This window comes from Lissotriton helveticus, chromosome 6 (genome assembly GCF_964261635.1).
Source record: "Lissotriton helveticus chromosome 6, aLisHel1.1, whole genome shotgun sequence".
NCBI classification, from domain to species: Eukaryota; Metazoa; Chordata; class Amphibia; order Caudata; family Salamandridae; genus Lissotriton; species Lissotriton helveticus.
The window spans coordinates 1,092,907,380-1,092,922,100 of NC_136067.1; the positions used below are offsets into that span (position 1 = coordinate 1,092,907,380).

General features: G+C 51.0%; 1 protein-coding gene across 4 annotated transcripts in view; it reads left to right on the forward strand.

The window, feature by feature from the left end:
* The window catches only part of BIRC6 (baculoviral IAP repeat containing 6), a 2,208,279-nt gene that overhangs the window by 1,107,161 nt on the left and 1,086,397 nt on the right, over positions 1-14,721 (forward strand). For all 4 annotated transcript variants that reach the window (XM_078648748.1, XM_078648749.1, XM_078648751.1 and 1 more), the window contains one exon: positions 3,173-3,356. In XM_078648748.1, the coding sequence (XP_078504874.1) occupies positions 3,173-3,356 (184 nt within the window). The remainder of the gene's footprint in view (positions 1-3,172; positions 3,357-14,721) is intronic.

Sequence of the window (14,721 nt, forward strand, 5' to 3'; positions counted from 1 at the left end):
CTCAAATTAAAGATAGTTACGAAGTACATGCGGCGCATATTTGAGTGGGCCGACCCTCTGGTGAGCCCTCTGGTCCCGCTAGGTTGGAAGAAGGTTGCTGAACCGGAGCCAGGGTCGACTTCGGGCCTCACTCCCTTTCCAGGAGCCGGAGTGAACCCCGCTCAAATTAAAGATTGTTACGAAGTACATGCGGCGCATATTTGAGTGGGCCGACCCCTCTGATGAGCCCTCTGGTCCCACTAGGTTTGAAGAAGATCCATCGGATTCTACGCTGTTGGCTCCGGCTGCGGTGCCAGTGGGGCCTCAGTGATCCAATCTCAGATGATGCCGGTTGTGCCCTCGTGACCTTCCCCGCCGTCTGGCCCGAAGTCCAGCCCCATCCTTATCCCTGATGACACCAAGTTGAAACAGCATAACTCAGCGCAGATTCCGATGTCCATTGAACCCAGGGGTTCAATGTTGTTGACTGAACATGTTGATGAAGTTTTAGGCTTGGGAGAGGATTGGGAGTCATCTAAGGACCCTTTAGAACACCAGGATGATTCTGCAGAGCTGGTGGACTGGTAGGGGGAACTTGGGGATGCCAGTAGACTGGACTCTTCCCCAGATACTGGCATGTTCTCTCCACCAATTATGGTTACGGAGGAGGGGCCATCTTATGCCATGGTGGTCAAGAGAGCAGCCAAGGTCCTCGGACTGGATTTGCCCTCTGTGCAGGTCTGGACTAAGTTGCTGACCAAAGTGCTTCAGGCTGGGGCTTCCACCTCTGAACCCCCATTAGCCTTTCAATGATGCACATACTGATGTCCTTCTAGGCATGTGGTCCAAGCCTAGCACACGGCACCTGTGAACAGGATAACTGCACAGTGCCATCACCGGCTCAGGGCGGACCAAAGTTGCTCAGACAACAACCCATCGCTGAAAACTTGGTGGTGCAGGCTTCTACTTCCCAGTGCGCATTCCCTTATGCCCCTCCGGATAGAGAATCCAAGAGGCTTGACTCACTTAGAAAGAAGATGTTTTCTTCCTCCAGCTTGGCACTGTGGTCATTGAATACTGCATGCTTATTTGGCTGTTTCTCCCTCTCCCTTTAGGAGATGGTTGCCCTAGTGCAGCCACAAGGCCCGGAGGAGTACTGAGCTGTGCTCTTTCAGGCGGTTAAGGACTGGAGAGATGCAGCAAAATCTGCCATAAGGTGTGGCCTTGACACAGCTGATTTGCCGGGCAGGATGATTTCATCAACAGTGGCCTTGCGATGCCACTCCTGGCTTGGACCAACTGGCTTCTCTGGGGATGTCCAGGCAAACTTGATGACATGCCGTTTGATGGATCCCATTTTTTTGGGTAAAAGGCAGACTCTCCACTAGTGCTGTTCAAGGACTCTAGAGCTACGGCCAGATCCTTGGGCCTCTCTTCTACTCCTCGTGGCCTGCCTTGCTTTCGCCCCTTTCTTGGCAATGGAAAGGAGTTCTAGCCGCAACAGCCCTAACCCAGCCATCGTCCTACACAGACTTCCCAAGTTGTGCGGGGACGCAGTTCGTTCCGACCAAGGAATGGAAGCCAGAAGTAGTCTGCTACCCTACCATTGACAGCCGCAGCCTTCAAGTACTCCTAGTGTGACTCTGTAAGACCACACTACTCCAGTTGGTGGGAGAATCCGTCATCACCTCCCCCACTGGAGGTCCATAACATCGGACATGTGTTTCTTGAAGATCATTCTGGAGGGTTGTTATCTGCCTTTCCCTTCTTTTTCTCCTCCCATTCTGCCAAATCGAAAACGGCTGGCGGAGGGTCATTTGAAAGTGCTCCAAGAGGAAGTTACAGCTCACCTGGCCAAGAGAGCTATAGAGTGGGTTCCGGATTCAGAAATATTCCTGCTACTTTCTGATTCTGAAAAAGAACAAAGGGTTGCGGCCCATTTTGGATCTTTGGATCTTCAATCTGTTCCTCAAGAAGGAGAAATTCAAGATACTTCCTTTAGCTAAGGTCTTGTCTGCCCTAAACTACGAAGACTGGATGGTAGCATTGGACATGCAGGATGCGTATTTTAATTTCCCCATCCTGCCGGGTCACAGGCGTTACCTGGGGTTCAGGGTAGGCCACAAGCACTTTCAGTTTACCGTGCTCCCCTTCTGCCTTACCAGTGCCCCATGGGTGTTCACCAAGGTGATGGCTGTGGTCACAGCTCATCTGCGCAGGTTAGGGGTGTCAGACTTCCCCTACCTTTGCGACTGGCTGTTGATCTCGTCCTCGCCCCAGGCTGTCGTCCCCCACCTTTAGATTTTGGCTAAACTCCTGCATTTGCTGGGGTCCTCTAGAACATGCCAAAGTCACACCTGACTCCTTCTCGGACGCTCCCTTTCATCGGGGCTGTTCTGTACACAGTACAGTTTCGGACCTGTCCTCCCGAGCAGCGAATCAAGGATATTCATGCTATGATTTCTATGTTTCAGCCTCTATCCTAGATTTCAGTGAGACTGACTCTGAGGCTGTTGGGCTTCATAGCCTCCTTCATTCTGTTGGTAAACCATGCCAGGTGGTGTATGCAGGCTCTCCAGTGGGACCTGAAGTTCCAGGGGGCGCAGCATTGGGGAAATCTGACTGACGTAGGCCAGATCTCTGAAGGAACTGCGAAAGATCAGCGGTGGTGGTTGATGAACCACGATTGATGACCAACGCTCCCTTCCCCAACCAGATCTAACAGTCGTAACAGATGCATCACTTCTGGGATGGGGCCGCCATCTGGGAGAGATGGAGATCAGGAGACACTGGTCTCCAGCGGAGTCGGGGCTCCACATCAATTGGGAAACAGATTTTACAACAAGGTTTTTACCACGTTGTGACTTTACCACATATTTGTAAGCATGCATGTTTTTACAACGTGTATGTTTTTACAACTGATGCCTTTACCATGCATTTAAGGTAACTACAACTGTTTACTCATTCTCACATTCACTCAGCCACACAATCGCAACACACAAACTATCTCATCAAAGAAGAAGCACTATATATTATAAAATAGCTAGGCTTGTTGGTTTGCTAGCGCTGTTTATCTTGCATTTACTTTAACCTTGTTTTTATCCCACTTTTTTGTTTTGATGTGTGTTTACTTTTAAAATATAGTTTTCTCTTATTTTTTAATGAATTAATTCCATAAAAATTTTCTCCAAAGGTTCTTGCTCGAATTGCAAACGCATCAAGACCCACAATACATTTATGTGAAATTGTAAATGAGCAGCAGCTAGAAAGACTTTTGTTACTCTTAGTTGGTACGGACTTCAACAGAGGTGACATTTCATGGGGAGGAGCTTGGGCCCAATATTCTCTGACCTGTATGCTTCAAGATATTTTAGCAGGTAAGCAGCACAATTGAAATAAAATAAAATGCCTAAGTCAATTGTGTTTGTGTATTGCACATTTAGTTTCAGTTATGGGAGTTATCTACATGGATTATGATTGTGCATACTTTCTATATAACACTAAATCTTGCTGATTCTTTTTTGTGAAAGATTCTAACCGGTCTGCAATGATCTCGGCATTCATGTTAAGAGTTAAGTGTATATATGTTTTTGTCTGCACAAGGTTGATTACTTGGCTGTGGATAGCCACTTACCTGGAGGGTGGGGGTCACACATTAAAATAATAAATATTCATTCAGAAGTACTCTTATTGTTTCACTCCTCTCATCTTTCATACTTGTTCCATTTGTTAGTGTGTACATAGTACTGGGAAAGAGCTAATGTCTTCTTTTTGCCTCTGACTGGTTCACAAGAACTGTCTTGGTGTGGGGAGCTGCCCATGATCATGTGTAAGTGTGTTGGTATGGTTCTGTCTTTCCTACCATGATGAAATTCTTTGTCCCAGATTTACCTCCAATACCATGAATACGCTCACAGGTATTTAGCCATCATCTAAGAGTTGGACTTCACATTGCCTGCTGGACTTGGAGTTTGTCTATGACAGAAGTCTCCTAATCACTTTGATACAATTTCATTTGTAAAATATTTCAGTATAATTTCGCCTGCCCCTATTTCTTGATTGTTCTTCAAAAGCATTTCTTTTAAAGCCTAATCAATGATGATCGCAAAATGTTTCCTTTTTTTTCCTAGAGCCGTCTAGTATTTTGGCAAATAATGGTACCATTCTTGCTTTATTGCATTTTCTCCAGATTAGGCACTATATTTCTCCTGAGCAGATCAAGCACTGCTTATTTAGGGGATGAACATATTGAAAATTGGTTTTGTACTTGTATAGACCTTTTCTGATGAATGCTTCTTCTTGCAAATTCCTCACGTTAAAAATGTCCTTCAGGTGCCGAACTGTATCCCTAAAACTTTTTCAATTGGCACCACGCAAATTCTGATACAATTTGATGAGCCCAGACGTAACAAAATCATGATATACATATGGCACAGACTAGTGAGCTTGTGACAATTGTTTTTCTGCACCTTATCAATGTAGGTCCGGAGCTCTTCTCAGTGCTTCATTGATGAAATTCCTCAAGAAAGTAGGCCAGTGAATTGATCAGATATGCCTACCCAAAATTTAAGTTGTTAAACCCTACAATGATGGACAAAAAAGCCTGATATCCGACCCACATGACATGTATGTTGGGTCTTGGATCGGCCCATGGCCCCTTGGCCTGTGACTGTTGCTCTTTGAAACACCCGAAGGCCACCAAGGAACAAAAGACCAAACCATTTTTGCTGAGTCTCTCACCGATATCCTAAAGGTGTCCCTGTCATCGCCTTCAGAAAAAGTCTCCAGAAAGGGAATGACTCCACCCCTCCCCCAAGGAGTCTTGCTGCAAAAAACATAAATCCATAATAAGTCATTTTTCTTCTTTTCATTCTCTCTTTATCAGAGGTGACTGTGGTAAAAAATAATCTCTGTTGTCTCGGGGTCTTGACTCCATCTACTAAACTTTGTTGGATCAAGGTTTTTTGGGAGGCCATATCGGGCATTTTCAGGATGGCCCCGGTGGCCTCTACACCACTCCCCAAATATGGGCTTGAGTCTGCAGGTTTAGTGATTCTGGTGGCTCTGGTCTTCACCAACCTGGTCAACATCCACCAAGGACCCAGCCTTGGTGCTGTTTTTGAGAAAGCCTCAAACTACCTTTCGTGGCGAACCTTTTGTCTTCAGTACCAAGTAGGAAATATATCACCATTGACACCACCCTCTGAGCTTAATACAAGACTGTTTCAACCTCCAAAGGGGACTAAGATTGCATGGTTTGACGTCCCCCTGGAAGAACACCTTACTAGGGCCCCTAGAGATTTGCCCAAATCGGAGAGTATTTTTTAGAGTAGGTGCAGCTGTCCCAGAAATTCCAGTAGAGACTATGGAAGCATGGGAGAAAGGATTTGGACGCAGACAACCTTTTCTCAGTATAAAATTCAGATTCTTGAACTGAGATGCTGGTGGCCTTGACAGCTTCTCTAGGAGGAGACATTCTTTAAAAAAATTTCCCTTTTTTCAGAAGATACATGCTGGTTTTCTTATGTGACAGTCCAACATCTTGGCTGAAATCCTGCAAACTGTTGTCGGAAGATTCAGAACTCTTGTTCCCATTCAATAATATGCTGTTGGAGCCAATTTTTCTTTACAGTTCCCTTTATTAGTTTATAATAAACAACAGTAATGCAGATTTTGTGATAGGTGGGCGGTAATGTGTGTTACATATCCAGCTATGAATCATCAGACAATTGATAGTGATGTGAATCCAGGAGTGCCCTCAATATCATCATGGGGTAAAATGATTTCCGAATGGGATGTACCATACTGCTTTGTCTATGGTAGGCCACAGTATTCTCTCCACGAGCTCCATATCTTTCTGAATTTATGTGGGTGATCTCTCCCTTCATATATAGATTAATTAAGACGAGTGCAGCTGCTTAGCCCGTGTGTGGGCTACTTATCCTATCTGATAAAGACTACTAGCCGATTCCTTCACGTAGAATTATCCCCAGGCGTGAGACTGGATCCGGAAAACTTTTTGCCACAGCATCCCTGCGCGCCGGGGGGAAGGCACCACGCGACTCCGCCTCTGCGTCATTCGCGCACGTGACGTCAGCGAGGTCACAAGTCCCACCACGGCGGGCCTACGTCAGTTTTTTCCTTTTCCGTGTTCAACACGGATCTGGATCGTGCTCTGGGCCTGTTTAGGCCTTTCCTTTTACGCTATAGCCTGTATGTGGGAACAGTGTTGCGAATGCCTTCGGGCTTTAAGACGTGCTCGTCGTGTGGACGCCTGATGTCGGCGACAGATCCTCACCCCATCTGCATGTGGTGCCTGGGGGAACACCACGACTCCACTGATTGTGAGGCGTGCCAGCAGATGAAACCGAAGTCCCAGCGGGAGCGCCAGATGAAACTTCTCTCAGCTCGCATGTCCAGGTCGACGTTATCACCCCGCCCGGCCCCTGCGGAGGGTTCTCAAACCCGCTACTTCCCTCATCTACATCGTCCCTCTCCCAGGTCGCAAGAGCGTCGCTCACCGGTCGGTAAGTGTTGCAGTTTGTCCCCGAGGGTCGGTTCCCGGTCTGTTTGGGGCACGGGCTCTCCGCGGGTGGTGCGGCCCGGCATGTCGTCCCCTTAACTGCCGTTTCACAGTGTGGGGGCGATTAGAGCCCAGATGGAGACATATGCGGCGGCTTTGCAGGCCTTGCTGGCCTCTCCTCCTCCTCCTTCCCCTCCTGGAACGTCAGCGGATCCCTTGCAGTATGCGGGGCCGTCCGTGGCGTCGCCGGCGGCTCCGGCACCGACCGGCTCAGATCCAGGTTCGGAGGATGTGGTGCCATTGGGGTGCGGCACTTTGGGGGTCCCTCCGTACGACCACGGCGCCTCTGCTTCGCTGCAAACTCCTGCGGGAGTCCCTGTGGTGTCGCAGGGGGTCGCCAGGGCTCAGGACGCACCCCCGAGTCCCTCTTGGTCCCCTGGACTGGCGGCGAACTTGTCTGAGGCCGAGGTGATGCCATTTTGGCGCTGGCGGCGCCACAGGGGTCGGCGGAGGGCCCCTCTCGTCCCGTTAAGGGTCGAGGCTGGCGGGGGACTCCTCGTCCTTCCCAGAGTCCCTCTCGTCCCTCCACGCAGACGGCTGCCTCATCGGAGGTCAGGTTGGTGCCTTTTCGGTGCCGCTCCTTCGCCGCCCCAACTCCGGCCCAGCGCAGGTCTCCTGCGCCGTGCGCTGTGACGGAGGCCGCCCAAGGTCTCTCCAGGCGTTGGATGACAATGTCCTGCCTAAGATAGCGGACTCTACGGCGCCAGGCCGACGTCCGGTCGTTGACTCGTCTTCGGACACCTCCTTTTCTCCAGAGGTTTGGTGCGTGCTGGTTTCATCCTTGCCGGAGACGGGCCACCGATTTCCCCTCTGCGGGGCCCTACGGAGGCGGGTGTGGCCTTTGCTCGTGCTGTTTCCACGGCTGTGGGAATTTTGCACATGGGTGATCCAGCTACCCATTTCCGCGCGGATCATCTTCTGGAGGTTCTCCATCAGGGATGTGGTGATAGGGAGCTACTGCTTCCCTTCGAGGGTTCACTCCCTTCTTCTCTCTTTGGGGCCCTGGGGCCGTCCGGCCACGGGGGACCCGGTGCCCCAACACCTTCTGCACCGCCACCATCCGGCGTCACATGATCTGGTGTGTCTTTCCCTCCACCCCTCTATCAGAGGCCCCCTTTTGCAGAATGCCTTTCCCTCTCTGCCGCTGCTATCTCTCCCGTCACAGGAGGCCCGCTCGGGGCGCAATATGTTCGCCTCAACAAGTGCGGCTTCGGCTGACGTCGGGCTTGCCCTGAGCGCATCCTTCTGCGGTGCTCTCTGCGTCTGGCTGTACTTGCTGGTGCTGTCCTACTGCACTTGCTGGTGCTGACCTACTGTACATCTGCACCATTGTTCCTTCTTGGCGCTTTGGTGGGACAGTCATCCTTGTCTTGTCTGTTCCTTCCAGTAGGCCTTGCACTCAGTTCTACCTTTCCTCCCTGTAGGGCACCTGGTCCAAGCTCGCTACAGGCCCCCTGTAGGTCGGAACGTGGCCAGACGCAGGCCCCAGGCACCTTAGCTTTCTGTCCACCCACCCCACCCCGAGAGCCTGGTTATCCAGGCCTCTAACTCCCAGACCGCATTCCCGACTACCCCTCCTGATCGGGAATCCAAAAGGTATGACCAGTTCAGTAAGAAGCTGTTCTCCTCACTTAGTTTGGGGTTGCGGTCGGTCAACACCGCTTGCCTTTTGGGCCGTTACACCCACTCTCTGTGGGTCACGGTTGTGAACGTGCTGCCAGACTGCCCGGGGGAGGCCTGGGCAAAACTCGCTCAAGCCCTTGCGGAAGGGCGAGATGCAGCACGGTACTCTATTCGATGTGGGCGGGATACCACGGACTCGCTAGACAAGGCAATTTCGACGACGGTGGCGGTTCGCCGCCACACCTGGCTGAGGTCCGCCAACTTCTCGACTGATGTCCAGAACACACTCATGGACATGCTGTTAGATGGCCGTCGCCTTTTATGGCGACAAGGCAGACAGTGCGCTTGAGCGTTTCAAGGACTCCAGGGCTACGGCCAAGTCCTTGGGCCTGTCGGGCCAGCACCAGCAATCTTCTGCCTTTCGCTCCTTTCGTGGCCAAGGAAGGGGCGCCCCCTCACGTCCTGCCAGCCACTGGCCGCAGACTACCATCCAGCGCAGCTGCAGACATGGTAACCGCCGTGGCGGTGCCAGGGGACAGCGGCGAGGCCAGTCCACATCCACCCCCGCAGCATCCGCCTCAAAGCCTTCCTAGTCCGAGCTTTCAGGCCCATTTGACGCTAGTGGGGGGCAGGGTCCGCCATCACCTACTCCACTGGCGCACCATCACATCGGACAGGTGGGTGCTGCAAATCATCCGAAGGGGCTACTCCATCCCCTTCGAGGCGACCCCTCCAGCCATGCCGCCTCTGCAAAAGGAAAATATGGCCCTCTTGGCCAAGGGGGTCATAGAGCGCGTTACTGGGCCAGAAGTAGGGTGTGGTTGATACTCCCACTACTTTCTGGTTCCCAAGAAGGGCAAAGGGGGCCTGCGCCCTATCTTTGACCTCCGGAACGTCAACAGCTTCCTCCGGAAGGAGAAGTTCAAGATGCTGATTTTGGCTCAGGTCTTAGCTGCCCTAGACCCCGGAGACTGGATGGTAGCGTTGGACTTGCAGGACGCATATTTTCACATCCCCCTCCTGCCGGCCCACCGGCGTTACCTGCGATTCACGGTAGGCCAAGGGCACTTTCAGTTTACAGTGCTCTCCTATCTCGACGACTGGCTGTTAAAGGCGGGCTCGCCCCAGACGGTGGTCAACCACCTCCAGACTACAACCTACCTGCTGGGGTTCTCCATCAATGTGCCGAATTCACACCTGTGCCCCTCTCAGAAGCTCCTCTTCATCGGAGCGGTTCTGGATTTGGCGCAGTTTCAGGTTTATCCTCCCAAACAGCGGGTTCTGGATATTCAGGCTCTGATTCCGATCTTTCCGCCTTTAATCCCGAGTCTCGGTCAGGTTGATGCTGCGGCCTCTGGGGCTAATGGCCTTCTGCATCCTTCTGGTGCATCACGCCAGGTGGCGGATGCGGGCTCTGCAGTGGGACCTGAAGTTTCAGTGGGCCCAGCATCAGGGCAGCCTGTCCGACCACGTCCTGATCTCGGAGGGCACTGCTATACAGTTGCAGTGGTGGCTCACGGACCGTGATTGGGTCAGCAGCAGATCTCTCTCCCTACCTCAACCGGAGCACGTAGTGGTGACGGATGCGTCCTTCCTGGGATGGGGGGACACATGGGAGAGAGGGAGATCAGAGGCCTCTGGTCTCGGCGGAGTTTTGGCTCCATATCAATCTTCTGGAGCTGCGGGCGATCTGGTTTGCACTGAAAGCCTTCCTTCCCTCTGACTGGGGATGTGTAGTGCAGGTGTTCACGGACAACAGCACCACCATGTGGTACTGCAACAAACAGGGCAGGGTGGGGTTGTGGACCCTTTGTCAGGAGTCTCTGCGCCTCTGGCAATGGCTGGAACACCAGGGCGTGTCCCTGGTGGTTCAACACCTGGCAGGTTCCCTGAACGCCAGGGCGGACGAACTCAGCCGTCGGTGCATGATGGATCACGAATGGCATCTGAACTCGGAAGTGTCGTCGCAAGATCTCTTTCAGCTGTGGGGAGAGCCTTGGTTAGATCTATTTGCCACAGAAGAGAACGCACAATGTCATCAGTTCTGCGTGTTGAAATTTCCAAGGCGGCACTCGCTCGGAGACGATTTTCGTCACGAGTGGAGCTGCGGTCTGTTGTACGCCTTTCCGCCTATACCACTTCTGCCCAGAGTACTGTGGAAGATCAGGCGCGACCGGGCCCAAGTCATCCTTGTGGCTCCGGACTGGGCACGAAGGTACTGGTTTCCCGAGCTACTCAGCATGTCAGTCGATCCCCCGATTTGTCTGCCTCTTCAGGAGGACCTTCCGTCGCAGCAGCAGGGGACGGTCCTCCACCAGAACCTGTCCAGTCTCCACCTCCATGCGTGGAGATTGAGCGGCGACAGTTGAGGCCATTTGACTTGCCGCCTGAAGTCTGTGATGTCATTCTGGCAACCAGGCGTCCCTCCACAAAATTGGTATACGCCTGCAGGTGGAACAAATTTGTGGCATGGTGCACAGCAAAGGCTGTGGATCCCCTTTCTGCCCCCCTTTCAGAGGTTTTCCTCTTTCTTCTTTCTCTTGCCCAGCAGGGCTCTGCTCTGGGCACTGTCAAAGGCTACCTCTCAGCCATTTCAGCCTTCTTACGGCTACCTGATCAGCCTTCTCTTTTCAAGCCCCCTGTTGTAAATAGATTCTTAAAGGGCATCACTCACGTGTTTCCTCCTGTTCCTTTTGTGATGCCTCAGTGGGACTTGAACCTTGTTCTGACTTATTTGATGTGCGCTCCCTTCGAGCCACTTCACAATTGCCCTCTTCGTCTTCTTACTCTTAAGACTGCATTCCTGGTTGCCATCCCCTCTGCCAGGAGAGTGAGTGAGCTCCAAGCTCTATCTTCTAAGCCTCCTTTTCTTTGCTTCCATCCGGACAAAGTTGTTTTAAGAACGCCTCCTTCTTTCCTGCCCAAGGTAGTTACAGCCTTTCACATCGGGCAGTCCATCACCCTGCCCACCTTCTTTCCACCTCCGCATCCCTCGAAAGAGGAAGAGAGGCTCCACCGAATGAGAGCGCTCTCATTCTAGCTGGACCGCACACGCCAGTTCCGGGTTTACGACCAGCTCTTTGTTGGTTACGTGGGCGCTAAGAAGGGACGAGCGGTGCACAAACTAACCATTTCTCGATGGGTCGTTTTGTGCATAAAGGCTTGTTATTCCCTGGCTAAAAAGGAGCCTCCTGTGGGGGCTGCGTGCCCATTCCACTCTGGCCACGGCGGCTACTACTGCCCTGGGTCGGGGAGTCCCCTTGCAGGACATCTGTCAGGCAGCTACGTGGGCCTCACTGCACACGTTCGCTAGACACTACTGCCTGGACAGCCAAGTCCGGAGAGATGGCTTTTTCGGCCGTTCCCTTCTCCAGGACTTTCTGGTGTGATCATTGGTTCGCAGACCCACCACCGGGGTTGGCATTGCTGGGGTATCTATTCTAAGGTAAGTAATCTAACACTAACCTGTTTCTTTCAGATGCACAAGTTACTTACCTTCGGTAACGATATATCTGTAAGAAACAGTAGTTAGTGTTAGATTCCTTACCGCCCCACCCATCCTCCCCGTTCTGCGAACCGATATCTAGGGTTAAGGTTCTTCCCTTTGAGGGCCCTAGTTTCATGGCACCAGTGTCGGTTTTTATCATGGCGCTGCGTTTCTGGCGCGGAAAAGCTGTGTATAAGAACTGACGTCAGCGCGCGAGGGCGACGTCTAAGTACGCGGACGTCAACCCGACGCCGACGACTGATGCGGAGCCGCAGACGACGCCTACCGACGCGCAGGGGCACTGCTACGCAAAACTTTCCACATATATCGTTACCGAAGGTAAGTAACTTGTGCATTTTGCTCTCAGGAATATTGCTCAAAAATTCTCTGCATCTAGTCTGGTGCCCGAATATTATCTAAAGGTGAGGACTCTGTGGGTGGATAGGCTACCGACCAGCAAGAGCAATGCAGAAGGTATGCAACTAGAAAATCTGATAGATACTTCTAAGTCCGGATTCTTAACCTTGAGAATATTTCCTCAGGTGTCAGACTGAATCCAGAAACTCAAAAGCAGTAGTCCTGCATGTTGGTAAGTGGCGTCAAGCAGCTCCGAAATTACATGTTCTCTTCAGAAGTGATAAGTGGGGCTGCATATATGCACCACCCAGGCATGCTGACGGCAGTTACTTTTTTTTCGCACCTTTTAGACACAGATCCAAAGTTCTGCTCTTCTTGTCTTTGTCTATTTCACCTAATTTTATATTTTAGCAGTGTGCAAGGGAATTATGTTACCCCTTCCGCCAAAAGAACATGTTTAAACCCTGTTAGAAGTGTTGTAAACAAATGTTTGTGACAGATCTCAAGAGGTATACCTGTTGTGCCTGAGGGGTGTGCACGATTCCAGGGCCTGAGACAACTGTGTACAGATAAATCCAAAGGCAATACGAGACAACAAAACTCTACGCCGCCAAGGATTGGAAGACTCTGCGCCCTGACTGGTCGAAGTTAAGAGGACGGTCCTGTACCTGCCTGCTCCTTGTTGCTGTCGAAGCCTTTGGATGAGTCCAAAAAGAAGCACAAGAAATCTAAGCAGTAATAGGCCCCTTCCGGCATCTCTCTTGAACGCCAGAGAGAACTCAGGGCCGTCAATGTGACTCTTATTCTTATTCCCAAACTCCTGAAGAGCTAATTCTGAATTTTGGTCCTGATGCAAGCTAGAATTTCCAGCTCCTCAATGGGAGGCCCTATTGTGAGTATTTGGCACTCCTCTGGCGCACCATCGGGCCCCAAGAATCCATATAGGCCCCCAGTTGTGCTTCTCCTGTTGGGTTTGCGCTCTGTACCATCTGTGCCTCTTGAACTGATTTTGCATTCCTTACCAGCTTGGCTGCCAGCTTCGGTTTCGATGCCACTCCCTACGCCTCACATCGATGCTGGTGCCGGAAGAGTAGTCATACTAGGATGATTTCCAACACGGAGTCTGCTTCGTCTCGACCAAGACTGTGCTCCCATCCCACAAGAGCGCAGCCTATAGCAAACCCTTTGGACTCTGATACCTTGTCTTTATCGCACAGCAGAATGTAGGGGTGAAATTTGCCCCACAATACGATTAGGACAATTGGTATGCCACTATTGCAAAATCTCTTTAGGATGTCATTTTTTACACTCCCCCATACGGTTGGAGGCAGGGTCAGACATTTCCTACATGGATGGTAAGACATCACTTTGGACGCATGGGTCCTCCAACACGTCAAAAGGGACTAAACCCTCCCATTTCTTTCTTCCCTGCTGCACCTTCCACGCCCATAAGAGCTGCTGGTGGAGGAACACCTGTTTTGCAGTAGGCAGTGCAGGCCCTTATGGCCACAGGAACCATAGAGAGAATCCCTGCCTCGGAAATAAGAACTGGTTGCTACTCCTGTTAATTGTTTGTGCCCATGAAGGGAAGAGGCCTGTGTTCTATTGTAGATGTATGCCTCCTCTGCGAATTCCTGCAGAAGGATGAATTTAAGATGCTCATGCTAGCCCTTGTCTTGTCTGCCCTGGGTCCTGGAGACCGCATGGTAGCATTTGGCCTGCTACACATGAGTTTCCATATTCTTGTCCTACACGCCACAATAATTCCCTGTAGTTCACAGCAGTATTTTCAGTATGTGTTGCTCACCTTTGGCCTTACTAGAGCCCCTTCCGTGTTCACAAAAGTGATGGCGGTGGTCATAGAACACATTCAAAGATTAGGTGCACTAGTCTTCCCATACCTCGATGACTGGCTGTTAAAGTCTCACTTTTCTAATGTGCACTCCGTTCGAGCCAAGCACAGTTGCCAACTATGCCTCTTGATTCTGAAAACGTTCTTTCTGCTCACTATAACTTCATCTCTTCACGTAAGTGAGCTGCAAGCACTTTCAATCCAGCAGCCTTACACAACATTTTGTCCAGACAAACTGGTGCTGAGAACTCGAACTACATTTCTGCGAAATGTGGTAACCCCTTTCCATGCCAGGCAGGCCATCCCCCTGACTAGTTTCTTGGTCGGGCCTCAGCCCCTTGAAAGAAGAGCAACGCCTCCATTTTTTGGACCCCTACTGAGCCCCCAGTTTCTACGTTGATACAGAAGATTCGTACCTATAGTGTATTTTACAGGGTTTTTATTTTTTGGATTGTTTTGTAATCAGCACTACTAAATACTGTCTCCAAGAGAGGTAGTGCATTGGAACATATTTTTAAAGTGAGGAGCTTACAGCAGGACGTATCCATTTGAAGAAAGTTACTTACCTTTAGTAGCAGTGTCTGTTGGCTACTGTATCTTTCTGCAGATTCCTTGCCACCTTCCCTCCTCCCCGATGAGTTAGTGATCACTGCTGTGCTGTTAGTTTATCTTTACATGCTTGATGGGATGTGAAATAAATTCTAAAACTAACAGCACGCCAGTCTGCGCCATATATACCATGGTGTTGTCACATCCAGGACTAATAAAGTTGTGGCTCAAGCCACATGGTACCACCTTACTGTGCTGGGGAGCTGTTGTGATGGAGAAAGGGTTTGTATT